Raw genomic sequence first — 14,594 nt, 5'->3', positions numbered from 1 at the left:
ATGGGGAGATGGGAAACAGGAAGGACACTGGTAAGACACCTACTTCATTGTAAGTGAATACTCATGTACTGTCCTTAAAACAGCCCACACCTTTTGGCTCACCAAAGTCCTTGAGGCCAGGCCACATCTGCATCAGGTCTTCAAGGCTGATCCCACCTCACTGACGTCCCCTCATGTCCTTCCAGGCTCCTTTCTCTTCACCTGGCCAGCGGGCTCTCTAAGTTTCAAACAGGCCTGACCTTTTAGCCTGGCCTGACCTTCTGAGAACCCTCCTACTCCATGTACTTCTTGCCCAGGGCCGTGTGCAGTCTTGGCCTCTGAGTCTCACAATGGCCAGCCAGTGAGTGGGCTGCTCACTCTTGCTCCATCTTTGCTACCACTGGCTTAAGGCTTCTCTGAATTTGTTTCTTTTGTTTGATTGTTTTGCATTTGTCTCCCAAGTAGACCATAAGTCTCCTTGTGCCCCTGTCTCATAGAATAAGGCCTTCTACATGGTGGCTGCTCCAAAGCTTCTTTTGGGTGAATGAATGGATGACCAAATACAATCAGATAGAGGCAGCTGAGTCTGTGTGTGGATTCAGAAAGCTCTGGAGAAGTGGTCCCATTTGGACAGCCACAGATTCAGACCAGGACTTAGGCCTGAGCCTCAGCTGAAAATGATCTCCTGGCTGCTAAATTCAGAATTTTTTCCTCCTAGCAATCCTTCAGCTCTCACTTATGGTTGAAGGGACTCTGTCCTCATTGTTTTACAAGCTAAAGATTAAAAATCTCTGTCCCTTAGCGAGACTGATTTTGGTGGTGTTCATGTTAACACGGAACACAGGCTGCTGTGGGTCTCTTCTTCACCTTGCGTGGGCATTAGCATCACAGCTCACAGGAACCACTTTTGCTGTGAGAGCTGAGTGCTTTGGGCCAGAGGTGAGGCAGGAGCCTCAGTTTCCCTGAGTAGAGCTTTGAGCAAAGCGACTGTGGGAATCCTCTCTCCTGTGCTTACCTGCCACACCCCAGAATAGGAACCTGAACAGAGAAGGGTTTGGAGACCATGTGCTTCCCGGAGAGACAGGGCCAGGAGAGAGCTGCCTTCACCTACCCTCCTTCAAAAGCTTCCTGGGGCCACTGGTCTGGTAACACCCTCTTGTGGGCGGAGCCATCTCTGCAGTCTCTTCGGTCCAAACAGGCCATGTGTCCTGATGCCACTGTGGTCCCTCCCTAGAGCCTGGGGATCTCCTTGGGGTTCTTGGAATGCTGGCTTTTCTCTCTGAGCTCAAAAGGTCATAAGGTAAAGCTAGACCTGGAGCTGAGTCTAGCTGGAGATGTGGATCATGAAAGACACGCACATCACTCTGAACCGAGTTCAGGCTTCAGCCGCATCCATCGCCTGTGTCAGGCAGGTCTGGCTGGTGTCCAGCACCCGTCACCTCCCTGGTGGTAACAGTGATAGCAGGGTTTGGTTTGGTTTGGTTTGGTTTGGTTGTTTTTTGACCTTACATAAAACATAATTAACATGGTTTTGCTGGCTTTAGTAAGTGACCTCATATTCTTATGTGAGTCTCACAGGACCACTATGAGGGTAAAGGACTTATAAAATACGGAGTATAGTCTTGGCTGTACTATAAGTAGTTTAAAAAAACAACAACAACAAAAAAAAACAGCTACTGTTTCAACTTCAATTTTCTTAATGGCTAGCTCCGCTCCTCCCCTCCCCAGTCTGCCCTCCCCAAGTCTGCACACAATGCCTTTCCGTTACTGTTGCTTTCACTTTTTCCACACTGAGCTGCTGTTCCTTCTGGAAACCCCTGCTGCAGCTAGCTGGTCTGCCCCAGTATCATATTTGCTTGCCCTGAGTAACTCCTGCGTTTTGTCCGTATTGACAAATATTGACAATATTTAATATTGACAGTATTTTCCGTCGCTTGTAACACACAACTCGTAATTCCGTCATAATAAGGGAGCCGCTAGCCCTGTCTTCACCACAGAGCAGGTCCAGGTAGTGAGTGTGTGGGAAAGGTACGTTCGTAGGTGTGCTCGTGGTGCTGGCTCTAGGGTGCGTGCTGCCTGGGTGCCGACAGCCGACTCACTGACCCGCTTTGTTCCCGTGCAGACCCACTCCGGATACTTCTCCAATCTGTACCCGCATCATCATTTCGGCCCCTTCCCGCACCATCACTCTGTAAGTGCCCCTCCTTCCTGCCCCAGCTCCCTGGCCAGCCCCACGCCCTGAGGAGCGGGCTCGTGAATGTTCCTGCCGTGGCTCTAGGCAAGGCCAGGAGCAATACAGCTCCGAGTGTGAGCACAAGGCCACCCTGCTTCACACTCAGTGTTGGGGAGTCCCTCACCTCGATGGCCTCCTGGGTGATCCTAGCAGTTGGCGTGGGCCTGGGCTGTGTAGTGGGTTTCATGCCAGCCTAAGCTACATACAGGGTAAAATCAAAAGGACTAGAGTCGTGGCTCAGGCATTAAGAGTGCATACTGCTCTGCGAGGAGACTGGAGTCCCCGGCACCCGTTTCGGCTGGCTCACAGTCACTTACTCCAGGTTCTGGGGATCCAGTGCCTCCAGTATTTGTAGCTGTCTGCACTCATGTATACACACACAAACACACATGCACATGCACATACACACACACACTCACACACACTTTAAAATATATTAAAAACACAATAGAAAGCAAACTGGTTAGAAAGTGTTAATAAGCTAAAGAAAAGCTTCCAGTAGGCAGGGGAGTGTAGCTCAGTTGGTGGGGTGCTTTGCCATGCAAGCATGAGGACCTGAGTTCAAATCCTAAGCACCCACATAAAAGCCATGTGTGCTGGGGTGCTCCTGGCACCGAGGGAGTGGTCATGGGAGATCCCTGGATCTCACTGGCCAAGTTGTCAAGCCAGGTCAGTGAGCTCCAGGTCCCATTGGATACTTCATGTGAAAGCCATGACTGGTGACTGAGGAAGGTACCAGCCCTGACCTCTGGCTTCCAACATGTGTGCACACACGGACATGTACCAGGCATGTACCGTGCCACATTTTTTTATTTTTTATTTTTTGCCAGTGTTCTTTAATCATAGAGTCTAGCAACTGAAGACACATCATTCCCACAGACCACTATAGCAGCAGCCACTAGCCTGGCCCTAGAGCCTTTCTCTTCAGGGGTTTTCAGGAAGAGGTGGCTTGCCTACCCCCCGGGTGCTCACTGCAGGGCCAGGTCACAGCAGGGTGAGTCAGCTTGTGAAATGGTATTCCTCATAATAGGATGGGCTAGACACTTTCCCCTCTCCTGGTCTATGCACTGCTGTGCACATTCAGGCTTACACACACCACAGCACTGTGTGGAGCTCAGGACAACGTTCAGGAACTGTCTCCTTCAGCTGTAGGTTCCAGGGATCAAACTCAGGCCATCAGGCTTACATGACAAGCACTTTTTAATCCACCCAGCTGTCACAGATTAACCACGTGGGTTCTTGGATGAAGACACGGGGAACATATGTATCCAATCCATGTATGTCGAAGAACCCGGGAACAGACACTACTTGTGCCCAGCAGACACAGGTGCTCAGGGCTCCTCGCAGGCTCGTGCAATCCTGCTTTGGGTTCAGCTTCACTCTCAGGTTCACCTGTAGAGCACCGGGCCACACAAAGATCTAACCTTCCATTTCGGCCACCTTCCTGGGGTAGTGAGGCCTTTTCGTACTGGGACTCTTCCGGCTGGGCCGTGAGGTGCCAGGTTAGAGTGACAGCTGTGTGATGTTCTTTCCTAGTATCCAGAGCAGGAGACTGTGAATCTCTTCATCCCAACCCAGGCTGTGGGTGCTATCATCGGGAAAAAGGGGGCGCACATCAAGCAGCTGGCTCGTTTTGCTGGTGCCTCTATCAAGGTAAGATTATTGCTACCAGCTGCCTGCCCCATGGCCGCCCTCCTGTCAGTGCCAGACAATTCTTACTGTAACACTAATGAAAATTACACACTGCAACAGGTCTGACACAGAGAGGTTTATTCGAGACAGAGCTGTGGGAGAGCATAGGAAAAGAGAAAGGGGGGATGAGTGGAACACCCCAGGAGAGAGAGGGTAGGGCAGGGGGGGGTTATGGCCCACACACCTGACCTAGGACACGGGATGGCATAGGGCACAAGTGATGACGTAGGACATTGTCAGGACCTAAAGGCCCGAGTCATCTGAGTCATGGTTCCAATGTTACAAATATCACACATTGTGCAACAGGTGTGGTACAGGAAGTTTATCGGGGGAATGGCAAGACAGAGACAGTGTGGGAGAGAGGCAGGTAGAGGGACAGACAGAGGGACAGGCAGAGAATGCAAGAGAAGTGGAAGAGAGAGAGAAGGGAGTGGTCTTTTCTCCAGGCCCCAGCAGCAACAGGTGATGACATCAGAGGTTGCTAAGCAACCTAGAGGCAGGCCAGCTAGCTGATGGCATCTCCCGTTAAGAGGCCAGGACTGAGCCGAAGTCTGGCAGAGGGAAGTCCCCTTGGTTTGTAACATTGATGTATGCAGTTAGCCCGCGTTCTTCCTCCCTCAGCGGTCAGGGATTGTTTGCCTCAACCCCGGCTGTTAGCTCTGACTCAGCAGAAGTACTTCTGAAATGCTTTCCATTGTTATGGAAAAGAATTTGCTACCATGAGGCAACCCAGAATTATGAAACCAAGGCTCATGACTTGGAGAGAGAGAGAATGCTTACACTTTCTCCCTAAGAGCTGGAGTCTCTCCCACAGCAAGTGTGACCGGGGAAAACACACACACACACACACACACACAAAAGCATTCTAAGTTGAGCAGAATAAGGACTGCGGTGCTGCTGGGAAAGAAGTGTGTCTTGCCAAACTCTCAGGTTGTCTGTCCGTGCAGTTACAGGCTCTCATTCAGACTGGGGGAGCCTACAGTGGGGCTGCGATGAGGGCATGGGGTCCCCTGTGCCCGATGGCTTGGCATAGGTAATACCCTGGCCTGGGTACTGGAAAAAGCAAGGATGAGCACAGTCAGAGGGCAGCCAGGAGATCTTTTTTAGTGCCCAGTGCTATAGTCTGAGATGCTAAAACAAAGCAACACACACACACACACACAGACACACACACACACACACACACAGTGAGACAATTTGGACCAAAGGGCTCTGAAGGCTTCTTTACTGGAGAAGGTGAGACTCCGAGAGGACAGGGACTCACTGAGGCACCTGAGTGGTCCGCCTGGCTCCTAGGTGTAAACTCCATTGACCTCCAGGACCCTGAGCATCTACTGTGGCTGACCACGGTGATAATTTCCCCATTTGCTAATGCTTTGAGAAATGGAGCCCAGGAGATCCGACTGGCTTATCCACAGCCATGAACTACCCAGTGTGACAGGCAAGATTTTCCCCGGCTGTCCTGTGTCTGCTCCATTGCTTCCCCCTTCCATACTGACTGATCTTCAGAACTGTCCCCAGTTAGCACCTTTAGGGAAAGGAAGAGGGAGGGAGGGAAGGTCCCAGGTGTGATCGGGCCCTTAGGCCCCACTCCACAGCGATCTCAGACAGGGCTTCCTGCCGCCTGTCTCAGGGCCAGGCTGTGTGCAGCCTGCCTCAGTCTCCATCCCCAGGACAATGTGTGGCTACTGCCCACAGTGGCGGGGCCCTCGGCACCTTACTGGCCACCTGTGTCTCCCATTTAGCCTGGTGCCACAGAGTAAGGAATGAAGGCCTTAGAGTTCTTGAAAGGTCTGGATTGCTCCTTCAGAGCAATGAAGTCACAACATGCTGTGGGTGGGTAGCCACAGGAAGTGGGACACAGCACTGGACCCTCAAGTCCCAGGGTAGACCCTGTCTTCGAGCCTAGGTGGGGTGAGGGCACGCCTGAGCGGAGCTCTCCCTGAAATCTGGAGACAGTATACTCACGAGACAGTAGGAATGCCACCGCCCTGAGCCCTGGGCTTTGCTCTGAGTGACCCTGTAATGAGCTGTGTTTTTTGTTTGTTTGCTTGCTTGCTTGCTTGCTTGGGACATGGCCTCATAAAGCCTAGGCTAACTACAAACTGACCTGTGTAGCCATGATTTGATGAATTTTAATTTTTTTTTTTGAGATGGAGTCCTGTGTGTGTGTCTGTGTGTGTCTGTGTGTGTGTGTGTGTGTGTGTGTGTCTGTGTGTTGTCAAGCTGACCTCTAACATCTATCCGCAATGAGTCTCCTGTCTTGGCCTCCTCAGTAGATGGGGCTACTTTCATGAACTACCAGGTCCAATTCAATTTGTTGTCAATTACTCCTTTCCCTTTTACCACTTCCCCCTCCTTTTCCTTCCCCACTTCGTCCTCCTCTTCCTTTTATTCCTCCTCTTTCTCCTCTTGTAAAGATTTCCTAAGTCAGAATGTGCTGGGAAGAAAATGTGATAAGAACCATATCTTAGTCAGTGTTCTACCAATGTGTTAGTCCCTAACCATTCCAATGTATGAACCTAGAGGGGACATTTTTAATTCAAACCACCACATTCTGTTTCCCGGCCCCCGTAGGCTTCTAGCCATATCATAGTGCAAAAGTACATTCGCTCCAACTTCAAAACTTTCCACTGTCTGTCACAGTCTCAACACTGTTTAAAATTCCAAAGTCTCTTCTGAGACTCACGCAATCTCTTAGCTCTAACCCCTATAAAATAAAAAAGCCGATCACACACTCCCAACATGCAGTGTCATGGGACATACGCTACCATTCCAAAAGTGAGGGAAGGAAGCATAGTGAGGAAATACTGGACCAAAGCAAGACCTAAAACCAGCTGGGCAAACTCCAACCTCTGCATCTCCATGTCTGATGTCAAAGCGCTCTTCAGATCTCCAACTCCTTTCAGCTTTGCTGACTGGAACACACTTCTTTCTCTCTATCTAGGGCTGGCTCTACTCCCTGTTAGCAGCTCTCCCCAGCCAGGATCCCGTGACTCTGGGACATCCAGCATCGTGAGGTCTTCAAGGCAATCCAGGCTTCACTTCAGAGCTTTACAGGGGCACGCCCGACACCCCCCTGGCCTCTGTGGCTTTCTGTAGCTACAGCGGGAGCATCCACAACCTTTTTCTAGACTCTAAAGCCAGAACTGTGTGGTGGAAGCTGGTTCTCAGGCCCACTGGGACTAGAACTTGGCCCCCCAAATACATCAGCAGCTTTCTGTTGTTGCGGGTTTCCTTCGCCGCACAAGCCTTTCTTTACTTCCCTTCACAAGTCGGAAGCCTTGCTGGATGGAGTCTTCTTCTGAGGTCACCACCACCTTCCTTTCTCTAAACTTTTATCTTCTTGAGCACAGGACTTAGCTCCATTACAATTCCCAGTATTCCTTTTCTCCTCTATTTTTCTTTTGCAGGCTTACTCCTTTTCAGTGTAGATCTACGTGAGAGTGGTCACTAATGACCACACGACAAGAGTCAATACTAGGCTGTCTTGAAATCTCTGCCAATACCATTAATCCAAAACTCTTCTAATTTAGCCTCAGACTGATTTTTTTACAAGGCATAAAACAGCCACCAGTTTTGCCAAAATATCACAGGAGGTCTCTGGGCCATTTACTAATGTTCTTCCCCTCTGAAATTTCTTGACATGGGCTCCCACAGTTCAAGTCTTCCTAGCACTGTCTTCCTGCTCCTATTGGTAATGGTCCCTTACATTCTGCTTAAAGCATTCAACTGCTTTCCTAATCCAAAGTTCTAAAGTCCACAGTCTACCAACAAGCAGCATGATCAGGCCTATCACAGCGATACCCCACTCTTAGTGCCAAGTTCTTAGTGTTCTGTCGCTGTGAAGAGACACCACGACCACAGCAACTCATAAAAGAAAGCATTCGGTTGGGGCTGGCTTACAGTTACAGATGGCTTTCCATCACGGCAGAAAACATGTCAGCACAGCCAGACATGGTGCTGGAGCTTAGAGTTCTACATCTGGATCTATTGGCAGCCGGAAGGGAGAGACACTTGGCCTGACCTAGCTCCTGAAATCCCAAAGCCTACTCCTACTGGCACACTTCCTCCAAGGCCACACCCCCTAATCCTTTCAAACAGTGCCGCTCCCGAAAGCATTCAAGTAGATGAACCTATGGGAGCCATTCTCATTCAAACCACCACACCTCTAACCAAACTATTGGTGAGGTCCTTGTTTTATTCTTACGGGATTAGAGGCTAGCTGGCTCCCATGCTCCTCAGGTGAGGAAGGGTTTGCAGGGCCATGAGGAACCAAGGCAGCCCTCACCATTTACGGATGGATATACCTGCCCTGCGTCCCTTGTCAACTCAGAGCTGGTCATGTGTGAATGAGAGTTAGAGCCAGGCTGACCTTTCCTGCAGCTAGATGGGGGTTGGCAGAGCCTGGGGGACCCGGCTGGGAGAGGAGGCAAGTTGCTGCAAGGGTGCTCACTGCCGGGAGCGGCAGTCAATACTGACCTGTACTGACCTGCTCTGGGTAGCCAGAGGCCCATATTTGATACTGAGGATTAAGGTCGTGACTTCCCAAGACCCAGGGCACAGGCAGCGCATTGTCAGACAAAGCGTGGGGCTCGAAGGCAGAAGCCCTGTCACCAATTGGTATCAGCAGAGCGGTTCGGTGTCAGCATGTTCCTCTTTCCTTGAACCGCAGATAGCTCCAGCAGAAGGTCCGGATGTCAGTGAAAGGATGGTCACCATCACCGGGCCACCTGAAGCCCAGTTCAAGGTCAGTGCCAAGGACTGTGTTAGCCCTGCAGGCTCTGGGTGCAGGACAGCCAGCTCAGGATGGTGAGCTTCTCTGGCAGCCTAGTGTCCATGGGCCTCAGACTCTGCCTGTTTCCCCATTCCTCCTCTGTGCTCTGCCTTCCCTCCATGGAAAGATGGGCTGCCTGTTGGGGCCCAGTCAGGGCGGTAGTGCCTCCAGCATGTCTCTGATTGGGTGGCCGTCTTAGGGCCCCCCCAGCCGTGGGGATTAGCATGGGTGCGGAAGAGGAGCCTTATGTAGTGGCAGTTCTGACAGCCTGTGAAGGAATTCTAGCAGCATTGGGGAGAGTTCTTTTGTGAGAAGCATTACCTTGTTCCTGATGTCTTTCCTTTGGGAAAATTAAAACCTTGAATTTCAGGAAGTCAGAAATGTGTATTAATTTATAAAAGTGTAGCCCTTAATAATGAAAACCTTGGAATGCTGCATAGGGAACTGCTCAAAAGCCTTCAGCTTGAAAATGGACAAACAAAATGTGGTATATCCACACAAGAGAATATTATTTTGCCATGAAAGAGAATGAAGTGCATGCTACAAAAGGGCTGACCCTAGAGACATGGGGCATGTAGGCCATGGTTCCATGTACATGACGTGTGGAGTAGCAAGCCATAGAGAAAGAAGGTAAACTGCTGGTTGCTGAGAAATGGGAGTAGGAGGGGGTGGGAACCAGCCATTGAACAGTGTGGTGTAGCTGGAGATGAAGAGGCAGCCCCAGGGCCTCCCCCATAGAGGGCAGCGAGCTCTTGGCCACGGAGCCACACTCCTAGCCCTCTTCCAACTTTGTTTTTAAGTTTGATACAGGGTCTCACTAGATTGCTCAGGTTGGCTTTGGCCTTGCAACTCTTTTCCTCAGCCTCCCAAGAAACTGGGATTGGGATGGATCCAGAACATTACAGATAGTGGTGATGGTTCTTCCACACCCACCAACTGCCAAAAGCGCATGCTCAAATGATGACTTTATTAGCATTGCAAGGCCGTGAGTTTGATTCCCAGCACCAAAAAAGAAAAGCAGTTGTAGCAGGTTCAGACTCCGGAAATCCTCTCGCTACCCGCTTAATCTCCTTCCATAATGAGAGAACTGAGCGTACAGCGGAGAGGAAGCTAAGAACCTCTTAAGCAAACTCAACCAAACAAACGTTTATAGGCACTGGGAGTATGAAAATAAGAATGCAGTCTTGGTGGCCTGCCAGTTGTCCTCAACCTGGACACACAGGTTCCCTGGAGGAGACAGTCAAACCATGAGGTTCCGCAGCCCGGGGACAGCTTGCGGGGTGAGGTGGCTCAGTGTCTGGGCAGCCCCTGGCTCTGCAGTAAACGGGCCACGTGTGTGAAGACAACACACCCCATCACTGAGAATCCTAGTCCCCTGCGGCACTAACAGAGCCGTGTAGTCATCGGTCATCTCGTTCTCAGGCTCAGGGACGGATCTTTGGGAAACTGAAAGAAGAAAACTTCTTCAGCCCTAAGGAAGAGGTGAAGCTGGAGGCCCACATCCGGGTTCCCTCGTCGACAGCTGGCCGGGTGATCGGCAAAGGCGGGAAAACCGTAAGTCCTTCCGACTCCCTGCCCTGCCCTCATTTCCCTCCAGTCCTCACTAGCTCTTTTTGCTTACTCACAACACATGTGAGGGCCTTAGGCTGACAGGCTCGGGGGCCCTCCTGACATGTGCTCAGTGGATGAGGTGAGGATTCCAAGGACAGAAAGGCCATCAGCGCTGCTCTAGCCTGAGGGCCCAGTCCATGGCATCAAGCCCAGAATAGAAACCACCTTGTTCCCTAGTGCTGTGCCACCTGGCCCTGGCTCATGTTCCCTCTCTCCCTCCCTCCCTCCTTCCCTTCCTCTCTCCCTCCTCCATCCCTCTCTCTCTCTCTCTCTCTCTCTCTCTCTCTCTCTCTCTCACACACACACACACACACACACACACACGTAGTAGGTAGCACCCAGAGTATCTGCTGACCATTTGACACCACTCTATCTGGTTTCCAAGTTCAGAGGCTGCAACTCTGTCCTGTGCTCTCTCTTGATGGCAGTCTCTAGGGGTCCTCTCTCCCCTCCCTACTGTACATCCCATTCTCTGGCCATCTGCTATGGGGGAGTTGGCTCAGCAAGAGGATGAAAAAATAATTTTTTAAAGTAATTTGTGTCTTCAGTCTGACGGCATCAGTAACATCTATCACGTGAATTCCAGGGCTGGGGGCATAATTCAGTGATAGGACATGCACTTACCAAGTTTGGGACCCCGGGTTCAACTTTTAGCTCCCCAAAGAAAAGCATATTAATCCTTGACATGCATAGGTTGTCTGGGGGACTCGGTGCGTGACGGTGAAGTGACGTTGTTGGGTGACAGGACTTGGGGCTGGGCACTCGGGTTCTAGATGCAGAGTCACATGCAGAATGATACAGTTAGCCGGACTGCAGGTTAGCCCTTGCATCTGTAGGTACCATCCTAGTCCAGGGTGTGCACAGCGGGTGCTAGGCGGAGCTGAACGCTGGAGCGGAAGCCTGAGCCTCTACCGGAAGCGGCCACCGAATTCTCTGTATCCCCGCTGTGGTCCCCTCAACCTGCCTGTGAGCTGAGTGTCATGCCAAGGAGCAGGGACAGGCACAAGCTCGCTCTGAGTTTGTAACCCCAGCCCTTGGGAAGTGGAGGGTGGATGTTGTCCTCTGTACACCAAGTTCAAGGCCAACCTTGTCTCGGAAGGGAGAAGAGAGAGAAAGAAGATGGTAGTTTATGCTGAGTCAGACAAGAGAGGCCTTAACTCATGCCGGAGGCCAGGAAGTAGGTGCGGCTTCTAAGCTGGGGGTCCTCAGGCGTGTCTGTAGAATTAGAGCATTCAGCCTGTGAGGTAGCTCCATGGAGTAGGGGCTGTACTCTGCCCCTCGGCCTCTGGAGTCCTTATCCTGGCTGCCCCCAGCCCCTCCCTTCACAGCTTTGGAATTAGTTTTGGAATGGGGGGAGGAGGACTCGCCTCACTCACTGCCTCCTCTGCCTCCCCAGGTAAACGAGCTGCAGAACTTGACCAGTGCGGAAGTTATCGTGCCTCGTGACCAGACGCCGGATGAAAATGAGGAAGTGATCGTCAGGATTATTGGGCATTTCTTTGCGAGCCAGGTACTACTGCCTCCTGCCCAGCTCTAGTTCAGATACTGTGTTTGTGTCCAGTGGCCGTGTGCTTGAGGCCCCCCACCCCCGCCCCATCACACACACAGGGGAGCTCCTCCCCGGCCCCCTACCTCAGGGCCAGGAAACAGTGCGAGGCCCCTGGCGTGCTCAGCTTGGGAGCTCAGCATCTCGTGCCCTCCCCGCCTTCCTCTGAGGAGCCGCAGGTCCTGGAGGCTCCCGGGAAGCAGCCAGGTGGAAGGGTTGTTAGGAAGGGCTCGTTTTCTCTTGCTCTCTGCCCTGTCTTGCCTTTGAGGCCAGCACTGCAGTGACTGGGAGGCCCAGTTGTCTTGATGCCTTTGCCGAGGCGGAGAGCAGCTGTGACCCTCGTGTGCGCGGGGGGGGGGGGGGGAGCAGTCTGTGTTCTCTAACTGTGTAGCTAACTCACCCAGCTGCTCTGCCGAGACCGACCCCCTGCGATTGTCGCCTGGGTTGTTGTAGAGTTCAGCCTGTGGAGAGCTGGGGCTTAAGCCTAGAGCTCTGAGTGGTCAGGCCATGTCAGGGTGCTAGTTCCCCTCCCCACAGCCCCCCTTTCCGGATGTTTCTAGTGCTCTGAAGAGGCAACTGGGGCCTCAACAGGGCTCAGGTGTGAGTGGCAGGGCCTTCGGCCACTGTCCCCATCACCGACCCCATCGCCGACCCCTACTGCCTCCTGGCCAGTCCTGCTCACTGCTGCTAGTTCCTCCCCTTGGCACCCCTCTATCTCCCCACCCCCATCCCAGCTGAGGGAGCGGTGGAGAGGAATTATGCCCCTGACTGCCAGGCCTGGGGAAGGTGACATGAATGGGTCTGAGCTTTCAACCTCTCCTCTCCCAAGTCCCAGACCCTGTGTTTCTCCACTGGGCCTCAGAGCTGGGATTGTCTCTTCCCTGCACCCTCCCCTCCCTTCTCTCTGCTACAGACCGCACAACGCAAGATCAGGGAAATTGTACAGCAGGTGAAGCAGCAGGAGCAGAAATACCCTCAGGGAGGCGCCCCGCAGCGCAGCAAGTGAGGTTCCCAAAGGCGCCCTCGAACACCAGATGAATGTAGCCCTCCCGACAACGGGCCAAGGAGACCAAACAGCCAGCAGATTGGGAGCAAACCAAAGACCATCCTGAGGAGCGAGAAGTCTGCAGAGCAGCCAGGGTCTGCAGACCCCCACACATCCTGGGACCCAGGAGGGCACGGGGAAGGCCGGGTTCCCCAGAAACCCCCCTCGGCCTGGTGCCCCGGCTTCCCCTGGCTTCTGCAGGCGTTACAGCCATCCACTGCCCATCCACTCAGACCTCTCCTCAGCTCCCGAGACGCTATCCCTTTCAGTTGAACTAACATAGGCGAACGTGCTCGAAGCAAAGCAAACTTCACAGCCTTTTCTTTGTTGTGGAAAGTTGTTCTGTACATGTCTGTACATACTAGAAGGGGAAAAGATGCTCAGAAGTGTGGCCTGTGGGTTACACAGGGCGCCTGCAGCGTTAATATATTTTAGAAATAATATATCAAATAACTCAACTAACTACAATTTTTACTCGATTATTAATTTTGTTTTCTTTTTGAAGAGAAAGCAGGCTTTTCTAGACTTCAAAGAATAAAGTCTTGGGTGAGGTCCACTGGTATAGGAAAGGAACTTTGAGCCACCCACACAGAATTCACTTGGAGAGAAATCCAGTCAAGGACACTTAATGGCAGTTGTGGGTCTCCTGTGTCTGTCAACAGAAGGGATACCGTCCCTGAGGAGGGGCCCAGGCCCTCGTCACCTCCCTATCCCATTCATTTCTCTGCTTCACAGGTTTGAAACTGGGTTTTTTTTTTTTTTTTTTTTTTTTTTTGCATACTGCTATATATTTCTGTCTCTCTCTGTTTATCTTCTCTGCCTCCCTCCCTCCTCCTTACCCATCATCCTTTTGAAATCCTTCATCCCTTTCTGTTTCCCCATATCTATGCACTCCCCCCACCAGGCAAAGCAGTGCTCTGAGTATCATATCACACAAGGATCAAATGCGAAACACACAAACCAGCCTCAGCTTACACTTGGCTACTCAAGCGAACAAGAGTAGATGGTACTTGTCCTAGCATTTGGAAGAGGAAAGCAGGAACTCACCAAATGAGCCAGCCAACCAAACAAGGAAAAATTCCATAAAGAAAGAATGTACTTTGTCTTTTTACATTTTGGTACATAAGCCATCAACATTTAGTGAAACTATTTCTTTCTTTAAAAATTTAAAGTGCAAGCAAATAGCAATTTATACAAGGTTGTTGGCCCAGGGCGTTAAATTTAGATTTTTTTTTTTTTTAAATGAGAAAAACACACAAATAAAGCTACCTCAGGTGTTTTTTACCTCAGCACCTTGCTCTTGTGTTTCCCTTAGAGATTTTGTAAAACTGATAGTTGGAGCATTTTTTATTTTTTTAATAAAAACGAGTTGAAAAAAAAAAAGATCAACTGCCAGCCTGGAGCAGGCGGCCCAAGTGTGTGCAGCACCTGTTCTCGCTCGTCTTCCGCTAGCCGAGAGCCTACGTGGCCTTCTTGTGGACAAACCTAAAAATGTTTTATTTTTGAAAAATGGCAAAAACAGAGAGAGAATATTGGAGCCGTCCTGAATTTCAATAAGGTACGCGCCGTGAGGGCTTTTGCGCTGAAGGATGACCACGTCCTGGTTATGTGAAGAAGCCATGACAGCACCAGACTGCAATGCCGGTTTCCTGTACTGCAAACAGTGTTCTGTGACGAAAAAAAAAAAAAAGGAAAAAAAATATATCCAAGC

General features: G+C 51.2%; 1 protein-coding gene across 2 annotated transcripts in view; it reads left to right on the top strand.

The window, feature by feature from the left end:
• The window catches only part of Igf2bp2 (insulin like growth factor 2 mRNA binding protein 2), a 112,805-nt gene extending 98,211 nt beyond the window's left edge, over positions 1–14,594 (top strand). For both annotated transcript variants that reach the window (XM_055624888.1, XM_055624889.1), the window contains 6 exons: positions 2,102–2,170; positions 3,749–3,865; positions 8,580–8,654; positions 10,104–10,235; positions 11,689–11,802; positions 12,752–14,594. In XM_055624888.1, the coding sequence (XP_055480863.1) occupies positions 2,102–2,170; positions 3,749–3,865; positions 8,580–8,654; positions 10,104–10,235; positions 11,689–11,802; positions 12,752–12,844 (600 nt within the window). In that variant the 3' untranslated portion in view covers positions 12,845–14,594. The remainder of the gene's footprint in view (positions 1–2,101; positions 2,171–3,748; positions 3,866–8,579; positions 8,655–10,103; positions 10,236–11,688; positions 11,803–12,751) is intronic.

This window comes from Psammomys obesus, unplaced genomic scaffold (genome assembly GCF_907164565.1).
Source record: "Psammomys obesus unplaced genomic scaffold, mPsaObe1.curated_primary_1811, whole genome shotgun sequence".
Lineage (NCBI taxonomy): Eukaryota > Metazoa > Chordata > Mammalia > Rodentia > Muridae > Psammomys > Psammomys obesus.
Note: the sequence above shows the minus strand (reverse complement) of the source record. Positions and strands in the feature narration are given on the sequence as shown.